Below are 17,079 nucleotides of genomic sequence, written 5' to 3'. Positions count from 1 at the left end.
GTTTGTATGTAATGTATGAATATAATATACAAGTTTCACTTTTTAAATGGAATTACTGAAATAAATCTACTTTTTCATGATATTCTAATTTTATGACCAGCACCTGTATATGTTCAGTCATGCAGCACAAACTGTTAATGTTTTCATGAAAGCAATATGTTAAATTAGGTTAAACTATTCTTTTTAAACTAAATGGATGATATTTACTTTACATGAGGTCGTAGCATTATGTTTGTGAAAGTGGACCACTTGTTTCTGAGTAAGAGCATTTGGTGTTCTTTCTTCTAGCTACACCATCAAGGACCTGTTGAACCACGCTTTCTTTGCTGAGGACACGGGTGTGAGGGTGGAACTTGCAGAGGAGGATGATGGGAAAAAGACCTCCATAGCGCTTAAGCTCTGGGTGGAGGACCACAAGAAGTTAAAAGGAAAGTACAAAGAGAGCGGTGCCATCGAGTTCACGTTTGACTTGGAGAAGGAGGTCCCTGAGGTTGTGGTGCAAGAAATGGTGAGTGAATAATTTAGACTGTACAAGCCTTGGAGCAAATACTCTGTCAGAAAAAATCAGTAGATGTGTGGATTTAGAACACTGCGACTGAATTTACTTTTGTTTTACCTGACAAGATGACACCCAGTAGTCATGTGTGCAAGGTTGAACTATTTCCAAAAATCCTTGCATATTTTTCTGGAACATTGTTCATCATGTGCCAGGATGAAAAGATGTACTCAAATACAGATTGAGGTGATAACTTGCACTACTTTTCAAGGAAAACAGATTTCTTTTTTTGTTTATGTTGTTTGGATTTGTTTACATAATTTTATTGTTGTTTTTGATCAGATAAGAGTAAAAACTTGATGAAATATAAAGGTGGGTTTTCCTTTCTGTGTGCATATTTCCTCAAATGTCTCATTTAACATTTGTTGACAGTAAGTATGTTACATTACGGGGAGCTGAATTAATACATTGGAGATACCGTCACACGGAGAATGCAAACAGTCATATCAGACTTGGTTCCTTTTCTGTAACATGTTCATGTAAAAAATATAAACAAACAAAAACACAAAGGCAACCTGTGTTTCCTTCTATTTCTATTTTAACCCATCTTCCTTTTTGTTGTTCTTCTCAAACATCCTCATTTCTGCTCCCCTGATTTCGGCCTTGATCATGTTACAGAGGAGGCAGACTTAATGATTATATGTCTAGCATGTTTCCATGTCTCAACAAAAGTAGTCAACTTCAGAGGCGTCTGAATCTCCTTTTCCTGGCTTCCATGCTTTTTGTGCATAGAAGATAATTTTAATATTTTGTATGAGTCCTGTTTTGAACAATGAACCCATCTGATGACAAAGGAGAATAATTTTCCTCAGCTCTTTAAATAGATTTTCTTTTCTGTCCTTTTCTCCCTCTGCTTGTTCTTCCCGTCTTCCTCCCACACTCTTGTTTTTAATGCACCCGCTTTTATCTCACATGCTCACTGCTAAAAATACCCTGAAAATCATGCTCTTCCCCGTTTTTCCTTGCCAGGTGGAGTCTGGCTTCTTCCACGAGAGCGACGCTAAGACCGTGGGGAAATCGATCCGAGACCGCGTGGCCCTGATCAAATGGAGGCGAGGGAGGATGGCCTCTATTGCGGTTCCAGTGGATCAGAGTGACCCAGGACACAGGAGCAACGCGGCCCCATCAGAGGGCACCTCCGCTGGGCCGCCACACGTGGGACAGCCTCTCGTGCTCGAACCTGAAGAGCCCGAGGCAGATCAGCACAGCAGGCGAAACAACTTGCCAACCAGTACCACCTCAGTGACGTGTAAGAGAGTTTATTCTCCCAGAAACAAAATCAAAACCCTTCACTTTTTTTAATGAGTGCTTAATTTGTGTGTCTTTGTAGCAGACGGCACACTTGACAGTGGTATGGGCTCTACTGTGTACTCAGACTCCCACAGCAGCCAGCAGAGTGTCCTCTACCAGTCCCTGTTGGAGCCTATTTCTATGGCAACACAGCAGGTCTGTATGAGGAGTTCACACCCATGTGAACCACCTATGCTCACATTTATTAAAACACACACATACTGCAAAACACTCACCGCTCATGACCTCTGACCTGAACACAGAGCCGGAGTTGTAAAGTAACTAAGTACAAATACTTCTTTACTGTACTTAAGTATAATTTTTGGGTATTTGTACTTGAGTAATTATTTTTCAGCCTACTTTTTACTTCTACTTATATCTATACTTTCTACTTCTTACATTATTTTAAAAGGGCAAAAAGTATAAAGTCATTACTTTTAGTTCATTTTTGCTTGTTTTAATTCATTTTGTTATTACAAGAAATTCTGTAAAGATAAACTGTGCCTCCTGGATAGAGTGAATATAATTATGGTTGAATGAGACATATAAATATAGATATAACATTTTTACATTGTATAGTTTGTACACAATCCATCACAGCTGCACCACACATATGTCACACTCCAGCAGGACAGATCAGACCTATATAGGTAGCCTGAAGATGTATGTGGTACATACATAAAAATATATACAGTATATACCTGAAATAGCTACATTAGTGCATCCTAAATCTTTAGTATTAATATTTTAATAGTCATTTAGAAAAACATTTCTTGGGGAGGCCACCTCCCAATAAATATCATTTTAGAAAATCTAACCACTCATTTTTACTCAATACTTTTACTTTTAATACTTAAGTACATTTTATATTAGAAATTTACTTTTGGTACTTAAGTATAAAAAATATCAGATACTTTAAGACTTTTACTCAAGTAATATACGTAGAGGAGACAAACTTTTACCAAAGTAATTTTATGGTAAGATACTTGTACTTTTACTCAAATATCACTTTGTGGTACTTTATTCAAGACTACACAGAGCTTGTATTCTAGCACTTAGAGATGACAGATGTTTAGACATCAGTATTCTTCACAGTCATGTTCAATAAAAGCATAAAATGGTATATTTTTTTACTCTTTATGTTCTTTTTTTAATTTATGTTTGTAACATGTTGTGCTTTTGGGTTATTCCTTCATCAGTGCCAGAGCAGTAGCCCCTTTCTGACAGACCGACATTATCCCTGTGCAAACAGTGAAGTGTGGCAGGCACCGCTCAGTCCTGAGCTCAGGACTCGGTTGGGAAGTGCAGGACGCCGGGGAAGTGCCCCAGTTATTGACATTCAAAGGGCAAACCAAATCAGCCAGCTCCATGCTTTCATTCAGTCTCAGAGATCAATCAGTCCCACTGTCATGGTACCAGAGAACCAGGCGGACCTCAGCCCTAGGAAAAGCTGTCCCCGGCATTCCTCAGAAACTGAGGAAAGGCTCCTCTCCCCCAGTGCTGTGCCAACGCTGCTCATCTCCCCGGTTTCTTCACCATCTGAGTTCCGCCGCCTTAGTGATGCCAGTTTTACGTCACCGCTGGAGGCCACGAATGATAATCTAAACATTCCTCAGCTAAATGCACGCAGGCACTCTGACCTTAGCAGTCTTTTGAGCCTAACTAATCAAAAACATCTTTCTGGATTACATAGAAACCCCACATGCCAGGCCTGCATCTCTTTGCTCCTGTCAAGGTCACAAGATTGCATCCACCGCTGTTCCCTTGTCTCGCCAACATATCTCTGCCCATGTGACGTACGACTCCATTCCTTATCAGGTGCAAAAATGACTTATGGTTACGGACAATCCAAAAGCTCAAGCGATTATTCAGATTTATCAGTGCTGCAGCAGTCCCTGTTTAACATAATCAGCCGCAGAACAGTCCCTTGTCACACCACTCCAACCCAAGCCTCCTCGGCATCCCCAAGGCCGTCGGGCGGGGATGGAAACTGCAGCCAAAACAGCAACCCCCTGTCCCCAGAACCTCTCCAGGACTGTGAGGACAGATACTGTTCCAGAGAGCAGCAAGCTGCCACTGCTGCAGGAGTGGTAGGTTACAGAAGCAAACATACTGTTTTAACTCCTCGTCAGGGAGCCAACACCTGCTTTGTAGATTTTTCCCAGTCTTTAGAAAGCACATCTTTCTCCTGCATGAAGGACTGATCTCCTGTCTGCTCATAGGCTTTGAGTACTCAGTCTTATAATCATAAGCTTGCTGCTGTCGGGGAAGAATGGTGCAGCCTCTAACAGACTACATTTCCCTTCTGAATAACCTTAACAAAAGAACCTTTACAAATGACCTAGATTTTAACATTTCCCTTTCTGATTTACTGGAGCAGTGCAACATCTGTCTTTCTCCTTAGCTTGCCTTGGTTAGATGGCCTCTAATTCAAGGAGAAGGGGCAGTTGTCCGGTTTCCATCCTCTTGGTCTCTCCTACTTCCTCTCTGTGTCCTCATTTTAGCTTCACCTGTCAACGCCTGCTTATTGTTGAAAGAAATGTTTCATTATCTTATTTTTGCTTCCCATCCTGTTATTCATATATCTGGTTTGATGTTTTGTATTTTGCACAAGCAGATGTTCAGTATGGGCTACAAATTTCCTCCCACTGTGGTCTAACTTTAAATATTTCTGCTGTTTGTCTTTAGGCCAGTTCTGCAGGTCACCAAAGTCAGCCATCTGTTCATGGCCTTCCCTCATCTAGCACAGCAGTGCACACCCAGCAGCAGTACCTTCCTCCTGGACACAGCTACCCTGCTGCACACTACACGGGTCAGCCCAGCACCGCAACACCAGCCCCTGCTAGTTTAAGCTCAATAAACATTCAGCAACAGCCCCCAGTTGCAATGAGCATTACGACAACTGGGCCACCTGTTGCACAGAGCTATCAAGCAGTAGGACAAGCAGTAGTACAGGACCCTTTGACTTTTCCTCTGCTTGAGCATCAGATGTCCCATAACTCTGCAGGCTCGCCCCAACAACAGGCTCAGTCTGCAGTTCATCAGCCAGCACACAGTTGCCCCACTGCATCAGTTCCCCCAGCCGTAGCAGCGACAGCTCCATGTCAGTCAGCACACGCTCCCAGCTCATCCCACCAGGCCCAAGTCCCAGTTAGACAGCTCAGTCAGCAGCCTGCTCAGAGCTCCTCTACACCAGCACTTTACAATCAACAAATAACCATTCAACAAGAACAACCCTTACCACAAAATGCTCATTCAAGTGTCCAGCAGACAATAAATCAGCTTAACCACGAATCTGTTCATAGCGCACTCCAGCAAATGGCTCAGTATCCCACCTTTTCATCTCACAGTCTTCAGTGTCCCACGCAGCAACAAGCAGGTGCCTCAGCTCTCCAGCAGCACGGTCAAAATGTGACGATGACACTTTCAGAGCAGAGTCTGAATGCAGCGCAGTGCCAGTCCTGTCCCACCAGAACCCCAGCTCTGCAGGTTCCTGCAGAACAGAAGGGTTACTTTGTCCCAGGTCCACCTGACGCAGCCCCTCAAAGCTATGCACAGCCTACTGTCCAACAAGCCGCAACGGGTCAGAACCAGTACCAGTCAGCACAGTGTATCACTGCTCCACATGGTTATGGAGGAGCTAACCGAGCAGTATCTCCTCATAACTTTTCAACCTCTTCCCAGCAAAACCACACTGTACAAATCAACCAGCAGGTGAGTGTCTAGAATTATTATCCTGTTACACTTTATGAAGAAGTACTGTATTTATTCATGTATAATACTAGAAATTTTACCCTAAAAATCATCCGTAAAGTGTGTGTGTGTGTGTGTGTGTGTGTGGGGGGGGGGTATTATACACAGGTTATTGATGATTAGCTTTATGCTTTTTAAGCTAAAAAATGATCGTATTATACATGAATAAATACGGTAGTACTGTTAATGCTGTTTCACTGCCAATTTCTCTCATTTTAATTCTATTCTTGCATCATATATTTCATAAATTAGATGAAACAGCTTTGTCTGAACATGAAACTGTGTGTGTTTTGGCTGGAAAGTAATTAATTTAACACGTGCTTGTTTGATGTCTAGCAGCTGATTCAGTAAAAACCAGATGATTTAAAATACAACCGTTCGTTTGTCCATTAACAACAGGAAGTTAATGGGTAATGGACGCAATAACAATGTTTTTGATGCTGTATCCACCCAGCTTCTGAGGCATTTATGATGGGTTTTATTTTGTACAAAAGGCTCCCGTTTGAACAGAAGACAGGCTGGTCTCAGTCATAAGCACAGGAAGGAAAATACAAGCTGTTCTGATTTGGGTCAGCTGCAGGAAATCTGCGCCAATGAAGGATGAAAGCATAGTCTCTGTTGTTTCAGAAGTTCCTCCCTGTTTTTGTGCTTTGTTCTGAAGAGTATTTCTTTCGGTCAGAGCATTTTGCAAATTGGACAAGATGGACAAAATCTCATCCAGTCAGCTTCCAGTTCAAGACTTGCTCCTCATCAGTCACTGGCCCAGACTACTGCCCACCAACAGCTAGACGCCCTGCAGATCTCAGCGTCTCTCGCATCATCACAACCACCCCAGGTAATACTAGTTTGTTCTGACATTACTTTACCTTGTCAGTTTTTTTTCCTTTCTTGCTTGCTTTTTTAGATCATATGATTTTTCCCTGTTTCTTCCTCTTTCCTTCAGTTTTCCTCACAGTATCCTACAGTCCAGGTGATGCCAGCTGTGGCTGACTGTGAATCATCCTACCCTCCCTCCTGCACTGCTCTTCATCCTTCTGTCCCCTCATCTCTTTCTCACATCTTCCTTTCTTCTGGCTTCACAGTTTCTGTGACCCCCTCTGTCTCCCCTCTTTCTCCTCTGCACATTGAAAACACATTAGTCTCACCCATTCACGTGTCCCTCATACCATCTCCATCGTCTGCCCTGGGTTTGGTGGAACTCTCATCCCCTCAACACCAACCTATTGCTGCTCGATCTGCAGCATCTCATACGCAGGCTGCATTTATTTCAGTCCCAACCACCTACCCCATACACACACACACTGCTCAGAGCCAGAACATACACCCTCCTACAAACGGCAGCTCACAGCCTCTGACACAGGTAATTATAATAGCTATAGAGAGGCAAATATAGTGTGTGTGTTTGCTGTAAAGGTGTGGACTGCAATATGAAGGATTGTGTTTAGGTGACTCGTATACTGTAATTATTTAAAACTACAATCACATATTTCCATTTAGATTCATGTTGCATCACGTAATGTTTGAAACAAAATGAATGTTTAATATGCCAGTCAGATTCAGTTATGCAAATTAAATGGAAAAACAAATTAATTCAGAGTCTCATAAAAATTAAAGCATAAACAGTTTTGAGTAGAATTTTTTTAATCATAAGATAACGTCATTACACATAATAATAATTGCAGTGATAATCATGTTTTGTTATTTTTTTTAAAGCAGGTTCCTCAGCCGGCTCAGGCCAGCCACGCTGAGCCGATCCTCGGTGCTCATCAAGTCCAGTCAGCTCAGCTCACACAACCTGCAGTCCTCACCTCATCTCTGCATGATGAGGCGGACCTGCACACCTCCACTGCTGTTACCCAGCCGGACAGCACAAACCCTTGCCAGCTGCCCCCACAGAGCCAAGCCCAGAGTTGGGTACGAAGCCAAATTCTTGTGCTGCAGTCCTCTGACTCACAGAGAGCAAAGTTAAGTCTTCTACTTCTGTTTCTCCTCAGACAAAGCTCAGCACTGTCACAGGAGCTGCAGGTCAAAGTCTGACAGAGATCAACATGGAGGTACAAATGTGACTTACTGCAATATTTATTTTGTAGCTTTGTACACTTTTTAAAAGTCTGTTCATTGTGCTCCACAACAATAGCCTACTTATTTGTAGCGTTAACTTTATGAAAGTCCAGATCAATAGAAATGAGAACCAGTTAATGCAATCCAATACGGCATAATTATTTATTGTTGCCATTGCGTTTGTAGGATCAGGCTGCTGAAAAACCTATTGGAGGGCAGAGCTACGACAGGTACATCCTTACATATTCATATTAGTTTAAACTGATGTATTTGTTGGTCCTTTTTAAATGAACAGGTCATGGAATGAGCTAATGGGTCGGGGCATCTCTGGTGAAAATGTAACCATCAGTAAACCGTTTACCTGCATCTGTTGTTTTTCTTTTACACCCAGCAGAGAATAATTTTTTTATTTTCTACAGTTTGGTTGTTATTTTACAATAGATAGCAGATATTTAATCCCCCACAAATCTATTCTCTTTTAAGCTTTAAGCATGTGCAGCTCAGTGTGACTCATGGCTGATGCTGCTAGAGTTTCAGGGCGGAGATAAACCTTACAAAACCTTATTTTTTTACTGAGCTTTAGTCACTGAGGGGAGTTAAAGACCTTAAGTCCTTTTTTATTTCCTATTCAAGATTTGTCATAACCAGAGAAATGTCCAATAATAGATCCTCCTTTGTTCAACATTTCTAAAAATAATTCTCATTTATTTACTAGAAATGTTTCTGCAGTTTCAAACATTTTGGGGGTTTTTTTTGTGCATTTTTTAACGTTTGTGACTTGCTAGTTTGTTGTAGTTACTTTGCACTGCTGCAACACATTTCCAGCTATATCTATTTTTGATGTTTAGGTATTGAGTAAATGCCTTCATTTTGATGCTAATTCTAAAGGCTTGTTTTTCTCCAAAACCAGTGTCAACTCTGACGCAACATCAGGAAGGGAGATGAGTGACGGTAACGAAGGGACGCAAGGAAGCAAAGGGGACGGGAAAGTTCGCAAACACCGCAGGACTTCACGCACCCGTTCTCGACAGGAAAAGACCAACAGGCCGAAACTAAACATGCTCAATGTGAGAGACATAAATATGTTCTAAGACCCTCTGTTTAAAATCATGGTAGATAGTGTATGAATTATATTTGCTTTCACTGCAGGTGTGCAACACCGGGGACAAGATGGTCGAGTGTCAACTAGAGACTCATAACCATAAAATGGTAACTTTTAAATTCGATCTGGATGGAGATGCGCCCGAGGAAATAGCTACTTACATGGTATGTAAGAGGCAGTGTGCTGCCACAACGTTTGAAGTCTGCTTGCCTTAGAAGTTGTCGTAGCGTTCAGAACACAAAGTCCCAGTTGGCTTCAGCTGCAATGCAGCAAAAACTCTCTTGGCTGTCTTTCGCTCTTTCTCTCTTGTCCAAAGCTCAACTTACTCATTCACTCTGAGCACACTTAGAGATGGATGAATGTTTAATAGGGCAACTATTGTGGTTCACTGCAAAAACTTGTGACGTTTTGTGAATTCCCATTTGTGGAAAGAAAATTATGTTTAAACCCAAATGATCAAATGAGCTGAAATGGCAAAAGTAGATTATTTATATTTTGTACGGCCATTAATTGCAGATGACATTAGTTTTATCTTGGCAGCAGACTTCATTAATATAATGTACGGGACATTTAAATTATTTAATTCTTCCTCAGCCTTTTAAACATACTTTACTTCTTTAAAAGTTCTGCTTAAACAGATCATTTGAACTCATTTTAAAATCCCTTTCTTCAGGTGGAAAATGATTTCATCCTGCCTCTGGAAAAAGAGGCATTCATTGAACAACTGAAAGATATTGTTGACAAGGCTGAAGACATGCTGAGTGAGGACACAGAGGGCGAGAGGACCTCTGACCTGGGATGCAATCTTAAACACACAGAAGGAGCTGGTGCAGTGGGAGCAGAGGTGAGAAGGAAGCTGTCCACACCTCATGGCTGCAACGGAGTAATCTGTCCGCAAGTGCCTCTGCTTGGAGACGCTCTCCATCCTGACAGCACTCTCATATTGACTTTGCATGCAGACCTTGCCAAAAATGTCCAGTCTTGCTGATGCAACATTTTAATTTAACTGAATTTATTTCTTTCAGCTTAGTGGCTGCTTGGGAGAAACATTTTAAAGTGTCTAACAAATTGATCCACATGCAATCACTTTAAGTAATTTTTTTTCTTTTTGCTTTTTTAAAGGCTTCTAAACCCAGTGCCCCGCAACTAGTCTATCAACAAAATGGTAGAGTATTTCAGATTGTACTGCAGTTTAAATCAAACACAAGTAATTTTTTTGTATTGATATGCTTAAAAATTTAATCGGTGGATAATAAACTATATATTTCTTGTGAAACAGTCTGTTTGTTCCTTTAAGGTCTCCCACTGAAAATATGTTAAAGGATTTATGAGTTTTCCTGCTCTCTCTTTGGCAGTCCTTCACACTGGTAAACGCTGGTTTATCATCTGCCCTGTGGCTGAAACACCCATGCAAGACAAAGAAAGTACTTCAGCGCACACCTCTACAGCCCAGGGTATGACGCATACTTCCCGTTTTCTATTTCTTTTCCCACATCTTCAGATTTACAACATATTAAACAGCATTTTAAATGTGATTTGTTAGAAGAAGAGCGTATATTCAGTAATCCAAGCTGGATTTTTATTTATTTTTTTATTTGCTTGCTGTTGACAAAAGGACTGCTCGTGCATTTGAATGTGCAGTGTGAATCTTTGATTTGGGTCAGTTATATAAGAGTGTGTCTGCAGTTTTTCTGAGGCAACAAAGAAGAGCAGAATTTTGCCCCAGTTGACTGAGACTCTGAGAGGAAGATGAACAGTGATGTAACTCATAGGAAGCTATGGCACATACTATAGCTTCTTTCCTTCATGGCCTTGACTATTAAACTTACCAACTGTTCTTTTATTGTTGTTGTTGATATTGTTAATTCCAATCTTTTTACTTCTCCAGAATATGAAAAGTCTGGCTCATTGTCAGTCGAGTCTAACAGCAGTACAGCTGCAGCGGCTACCCCTGGTGCATCTTTATCTTCCCAAAATGCATCATTCTCAACAGAACCGTCAGACCAAATCCTCTGCAAAACCCAGGTCCAGCAGACCCAGCCCTGTGTAACTAAACATACTCTTCTTGCTGGAAGCAGCAGTCATGACCGCGCGCTTCCTGTTGAAGAACCTCACATTTCAGCTGTGTCTATGGTATCAGATATACCATGCTGCTCAATTGTGCCACCCGTCTCCCTGGATGATAATGCTGCTGACAAAGGAGCGAGGACTGGTGCCTCCGTCTCATCGCAACCTAATCAACCAAATAAGGCTAGCCCTACTGAAGACCTACCTCCTCAGCTGCCCTGCAAACAGTCTGTGGTCCTGCAGCAGCCTTATGCCACACCCATACAGCCCGGAACCGTGACCTCCCAGCCTCAAAGTCCCGCCCATCAAAACCCCCCGTCATCAAACCAGCCGCAGTCTGGGGGACAAGGAGAGTCGGACGGCGAGGGGCCTCGTAAGGTGGAGTTTGTTGACCGTACCATCAAGACACTGGATGAGAAGCTGCGAAACCTGTTATACCAGGAGCACGCTCCCTCTCAGCCTTCAAATGCCTCATCTGAACCCCAGACCTCCAGCACAGACAGACAGAGCTCCCCTCCAGTCTCAGATGGCCTCAGCACTGAGGGTCCACTCTCGAAGAAAAAGATGGAACCATTGGTAAACTGCAGTATTTGTCTCTGTGACTAGGAGCTGTGTTAATAGCAGTATTCTTGAATACTTTGCCTGAACTGTGCTACTGACTTGGTCATTTACTGTAATAAACAAAGGTCTATTCTAAGTTTAGAGAAAGATAACAAAGTTAAATCACCATGACAAATCATCATGACCTCTCATTTTGAGTATGAAAGTTGTGAGTCATTCAGGGGTGGATAATAGCTAGCTTTATCACACTGATTTAGTGTTTGCAAAGTTGTATCACTCCACAGTCGTGCACACAAACCCTTTTCTTTCTTTCAGCCCCAGATTCTTGAGCGCACAGATTGTGTGGAGGCCTTAAGTGACCCTGCAGTAACAGGTTGGTCGCTTTATTTATGTTTTTGCCGTGTTTACTACCACACAATATCGTGAAATAGCTTTTGTTTATTCTGACAGGTTTTGTTTTCATTCTTTTAGACTCCAGCAAGACCAAACAGATCAGAACAGATGGCTCCGCCAGCTCTAGTTCACAGGCCCCAAAAAGCAGATTTCAGGTAAGTAGCTACTGAAAAATACTGCTAAGTTTATTGAAATATAATACCAGATGTGCTGCTGTTCATCATATGTCTAGTTAGTTGTTTTATAGTGGCTGTGTCTCAATTCATGGGTGTGTCTCAATTCATGGGCTGGGTAATCATGAGCATGTAGCCTTGCCGGACCACGTCCTTCCCAGTAGGGCTAGACTGCATGAAACTGTTGTGAAATGAGACAGTCTAGCCTTCGCTTGACGAAAGTTTACGTGACCACGCGCTACGTTGTTACCACAGTGAATGTTTTCATTTCAGATTTAAACTGCGTTGGGACATGTATTCACGTTTCTTTTCACTGGAAGAATAACTTCACAATTAAAATGTTACACGTAAATAAAAAAATAATAATTTGGGTTCAGCTCCATTAACTACTTGCAGTTGCATTTTATTCAGTATCTTATTGCAGCATGAATTTCATCAGCAAAGTTGTTAAACTTGGTTTTAAAAATAAATAATTTCGTCCATGATGAATTTCCAAACTATGCCGACTTGGTAAAAAAAAATTAAAACTGCACCGTCTTCGTTTCTCTGTTTAGTTTTCTGTCGGCACAATGAGTCCTGGTATATCCTCGCGGCCAACAAATATGCACTCGTGAGGATGCAGCTCATGAATTGAGACACAGCCAGTGTGTTGTTCTTATTATAAAGTTTCCTGTCCTTTCCAGATCATCCCCACTCCATCAGATGTCATTTGTTGTTCTGAAAAAAGCAAGACGAGCTACAGTGCTTGTAGTTCCACAGCACCCTCTAGTGGTTCTGGAGGGTCCCACAGCCAGCTCCAAAGCAAGCATGGGAAGGAGAGCAGCTGTGTGGCTGCAGGCAGGTCCTCTGGAACAGCTGGAGCTGGCGATGACACTGCAGGAACATCTAAACCTGTCAGGGGTAGCCGTAATTCTGCCCCGCCAAACTTTTATCAAGCCACCCCCAGTTCCAGTCCTGATCGCACCTCTCGTATCCCCCGAGCCCAAACGATCGACACTTCCACCCATCCTCACTGCCACTACTCAGACTCAGCCGACGAGGACAGCAGCAGCATGGCCTTTCCTCCAGCCCAGCCTCCTAAGGCTCATTCTGTGTCAGAGCACAGTGGAAGCGACCTCGTTAAAAGGGCAGTCGCCTTCCTGCGGCGCTCGGGTCGAAGCAAAAGTGAGCAGAGCTCTGATTCACAGAGCCGTCAGCTAGTGGCGATGAATGGTCACACCCCCTCGCCTTCTGCCGGACACATCCACTCATCTTACATCAGCAGTGACAACGACTCTGAGTTTGAGGATGCAGATATGAAGAAAGAACTACAGAAACTCAGAGAAAAGTAAAGTATCCTACTCATGCTGGCACTCGCCTACAGATGGACACATTTTATTTTCTTTTTCCATCATGTTCAGAAGTCATTTTCTGTTTATCTCTGTTACTTTCTCAAGAAAGTACATTTTATTGTCAGGATAAAACAAAAGATTCTGTTTTTACATCAGGAGTGTCATGCCAAAAACAATATTAATAGAACTGTAATTGTATTAAGTTAACTGTAAAGAAAAAGATTTTACATGTGAATTAGTTCAGTTAATTTATTGTACCAAAAACCTTAATACTTTCCTTTCAGTTTTCTTATTATTTGAAGCTACTGACCAAAACAATGCATAAAATTAATTTCATGTCAGTAAGAAAATAAAAAGTTTTGATATATTAAAACAATATTAGCAACATTCTGCTGGAAGAACTTCCAATAAAAAATGTAAAGTTTAAACAAAACTAACAATTTTGTCACTGCAGCAATTTTTTATTAATTTTTTTGAAATGTAGTTATTTTTTTACACTTTTAGTATTCAAAATTTTTGTGGATATAGTCTCATCTTTACAAGCTATCTTCATAGTGCTCACTCTTAATCATTTGATGCACATCTACAACCCAAAGATGGCTGCCACAGTTATTTCACCTTACGTAGCACAAAAATGGCTATAACTGTTGATTTTACAGATATTAAGTGTGGTAGTAGCCAAGTATCAACTGCAAGAAATATTTTGAGTGCGATTGCACAAGAAAACTTTCAAAACTTTGTCATGTAACACTGCAGGAGAAATGCATATTTTTAAAGGATTGCTACTTTTAATTAAGCAAGTTTTTAAATGAGTCGGCTTCTGCAAGAACAGTTTTTGTGTGAACATTGATCAATGTCTTTGTGTTCTTTCAGAACACACTTTATCTTACGTTGCTCTTGCCATGTAATAATATATAAATATATGCTTTTTTTTTACTAGACACATGAAAGAGATCTCCGAGCTTCAGGCTTTCCAGAGGAGTGAGATTGAACATCTGTACAAGGAGCTGGGAAAAACTTTGCCACCCAGTGTTAGCCTGCTTCACGCTGTTCCTCCAACGGGTCGAAGGCGCAGAACCAGCAAACACAAGCTGAAAGCTGGAAAACTGCTCAACCCAATGGTGCAGCAGCTCAGAAATAACCTCAACAGCACTAGTGTGGAAAAGAAAGGTGTGTAGGTCGGCATGGTGGGATTTTGAAGTGATCTGTGAGCATTTTGTGCCAGTATCACATTTTATGTTATAAAACCCTGAAAATATCAGAGTTCAGAAAACTGTAGGCGTTTGAACCGGTGATGCACTGTGACTCATGATTTTAAACTCTTTAATTTTTTTTTAAACAAGGTGAGAGCGCTGCCAGTTCCTCCAGCTCTCCTGCTAAAAGTTCACTCCTCTCAGATGGCTCTGCCCACTCCAGTGCCAGCTCCAGCTCCAGCCAGCAGCCAGGAACGCTCCCGGAGCAGGTCCATACCCAGCAGCCCTGCTCGCTTAAAAGTTCTTTCTCTTCAGACAGCATCTACACAGGAAGACATGGTGACGGATCGGCCAACCAAGCTGGCCCTGGTCAAGGTACTCTTTATAAATTCACATCCGTGCTAGTGAGTGTGCAGAGAAAGAGACACAATCTACAAAACTACTATTGGTTTCACAGTACATGTTGAGAAATGTTGACACTTTTTTTAAAAAAACTGAACAGGAAAGATTTTTAGATTTGTAAACAAATTAAGTGAGAAAAATTGGACATAGATGTGTAGGTAGATGGATAGGTACTTTATTAATCTCATGAGGGAAATGTCACAATAGACATTTCAGGTAGAAGAGACCCTACAAAGTATTTGTGAATATACACACAGCTGTGATGTACAATGTGTGCAGCCTGCAGTGTAAATTTATGTCTAAAAACTAAATTAATTCAGTTGTGCTCAAAATATTTGTGAACCCTTTTCTGTTTCTGAATCAAACAAGCAACAAAGGGTAGATAAGGAGACAGCTTAAAACTATATCACAAGAGAAGTTGGACTCCTCCAATCCACAGTTTCATTGAATCAACCAGGATAAAAACAGCTTGTTTTTATTGGCTGAGATCATAATTCACTGTGACGTATCGGTGGCAAAAACTTGGCAGAAAACTTTCTAATTTGGCTCCTTTATGCTGGAACAATTTCAAGTAAATGTTTTTGTAACTAATCAAGTTCGCCACATCACGTTGAAGTTCATGTGCAGAACTGATTGGATGGGTTGATTTATGGTAAAGACTTGTCTAAATTAGCTGTTTTTGTGGATTGGGTATTTCACAGATACTGATATTTTTCATTGCTTTCTGCCATCAATTTAAATGTAAATGTAACACCACTCAATAGCTCGTCTTGAGTTATGTTTGGTGAAACAGCCCAAACCATGATATTACCACTGTTGTGTTTTTTAAAATGTGCCAAAGAATAAAGTGTTTTTACAGGTTCATTTTGGTTTCAGCCATTTGTTAAGGATTTTATTAGCTTACAGTCTTGTCCTCCATAATTCTTTAGCTAAGCAAGCAGTTTTAAAAAAGCAGTGGCCTTTTTGTATTTTGCCATGAACATTATTCGTTTTCTAGAAACATGAAGATGACTTAAAGCGAGACTAGTTGCAGTTTTCACCCCACAGATTAAAAACCTTGGTCTGAAGGTGATCGGTATTCTTGTGGGAGGCTGTTTTTGTTAGTACACAGTATGTGTATTTGACTGTGGATTGGTGTAGTTCAATCTAGTATAGATTGCCTTATTCTACTTTTCCCACCTGATGAACATCAATAATGCTTTTCCCCTCTCTCCTTCTCTTTTTTGTGTTCATGCAATGATGCACTTCCACAAAGTAATGTGAGGCTGAGACTCTGTTAGATCCCTGTTCTGATCACCTGCTTGCATTGATCGCCATCCCAGATTCAGAACAGCTGAATCTCATTTCACTGTCAAACCTTATTTTCCACAGCACCTTTAATTAGATGAATAAAACCCCATATTTAGACTAATAGTTACCCTTTTCATTGACATAGTCTCATGTGTTGCTTTGAACTGTTTGCTTTGGCATCTGTAGTGGGTTTAGTTTCTTCCAAATATCCCGCTCGATGTCATTTTTTAAATTTATTTTTTATTTTTTTGGTGCTTTTGATGGTGGGGGTTTCTCATCTCATTCTCTGTGCACTTTTTTCAAAGTGTCTCTCTTTGTTTCTTCTCTTCTTCTTCCCTCTTATATTCATTCCTACAGGCTGGACGGTTTACCACCAAACGTCAGAGAGAGTCACCTATAAATCTAGTAGCAAACCACGCACTAGATTCCTCAGTGGACCTGTGTCTCTGTCCATCTGTTTGTATTTGTTCTTTTCTATTTCCCTTTGCTCATTTCCATACACTTTGTTTAACCTGCCTCTATCTTCATTCTTCTTTATTTTAAATTAAGTTCAGTTTAGTGGATATTATTTTTCACCCTCCTTACAGGCCTCCTCACCTGATGTTCATGACCCCTTTCTTTTATTTACTCCTTTAAATCACACCTTTAATTCAGCATCCTTAAGTATTCTTCTGTGTACTTTTTTCCCCCTGAGAGCCAGAGGTATTTAATCTCATGCGTACATCATGTTAGTAAACTGACGTCATGTAAATCTGTAATCTGTTTAAAGGATCCATAATTAGTTGTAACATTAGCCTTTATTTGATAAACATATTTTAACTGTAAAATAAAGACTGTAAAAATACTGTAGGCCACATGTGTCAAACACAAGGCCCTCCCACACCCCCGTGTGGTCCTCCAGAGGGCC

General features: G+C 41.1%; 1 protein-coding gene across 16 annotated transcripts in view; it reads left to right on the top strand.

The window, feature by feature from the left end:
* LOC106535526 (serine/threonine-protein kinase WNK2) overlaps positions 1–17,079 on the top strand; it is a 45,775-nt gene that overhangs the window by 21,861 nt on the left and 6,835 nt on the right. For 6 of the 16 annotated variants that reach the window (XR_001312452.1, XM_014032546.1, XM_014032544.1 and 3 more), the window contains exons 7-28: positions 289–508; positions 1,526–1,805; positions 1,887–2,002; positions 3,046–3,936; positions 4,535–5,560; positions 6,261–6,434; positions 6,543–6,959; positions 7,313–7,513; positions 7,594–7,653; positions 7,847–7,890; positions 8,571–8,727; positions 8,810–8,926; positions 9,436–9,606; positions 9,885–9,927; positions 10,118–10,216; positions 10,651–11,405; positions 11,706–11,763; positions 11,862–11,938; positions 12,640–13,283; positions 14,228–14,457; positions 14,631–14,855; positions 16,530–16,628. Coding sequence is in view for 14 of the 16 variants with exons in the window: in XM_014032546.1 (XP_013888000.1) it covers positions 289–508; positions 1,526–1,805; positions 1,887–2,002; positions 3,046–3,936; positions 4,535–5,560; positions 6,261–6,434; positions 6,543–6,959; positions 7,313–7,513; positions 7,594–7,653; positions 7,847–7,890; positions 8,571–8,727; positions 8,810–8,926; positions 9,436–9,606; positions 9,885–9,927; positions 10,118–10,216; positions 10,651–11,405; positions 11,706–11,763; positions 11,862–11,938; positions 12,640–13,283; positions 14,228–14,457; positions 14,631–14,855; positions 16,530–16,628 (6,104 nt within the window). In the remaining 2 variants the exon portion in view is untranslated. The remainder of the gene's footprint in view (positions 1–288; positions 509–1,525; positions 1,806–1,886; positions 2,003–3,045; positions 3,937–4,534; positions 5,561–6,260; positions 6,435–6,542; positions 6,960–7,312; positions 7,514–7,593; positions 7,654–7,846; positions 7,891–8,570; positions 8,728–8,809; positions 8,927–9,435; positions 9,607–9,884; positions 9,928–10,117; positions 10,217–10,650; positions 11,406–11,705; positions 11,764–11,861; positions 11,939–12,639; positions 13,284–14,227; positions 14,458–14,630; positions 14,856–16,529; positions 16,629–17,079) is intronic. The other 10 variants (XR_001312453.1, XM_014032551.1, XM_014032550.1 and 7 more) reach the window with 8 other exon arrangements.

Source organism: Austrofundulus limnaeus, unplaced genomic scaffold (assembly GCF_001266775.1).
Source record: "Austrofundulus limnaeus strain Quisiro unplaced genomic scaffold, Austrofundulus_limnaeus-1.0 Scaffold1479, whole genome shotgun sequence".
In the NCBI taxonomy this organism is placed as follows: domain Eukaryota; kingdom Metazoa; phylum Chordata; class Actinopteri; order Cyprinodontiformes; family Rivulidae; genus Austrofundulus; species Austrofundulus limnaeus.
This window is presented reverse-complemented; position numbering and strand designations above follow the sequence as displayed.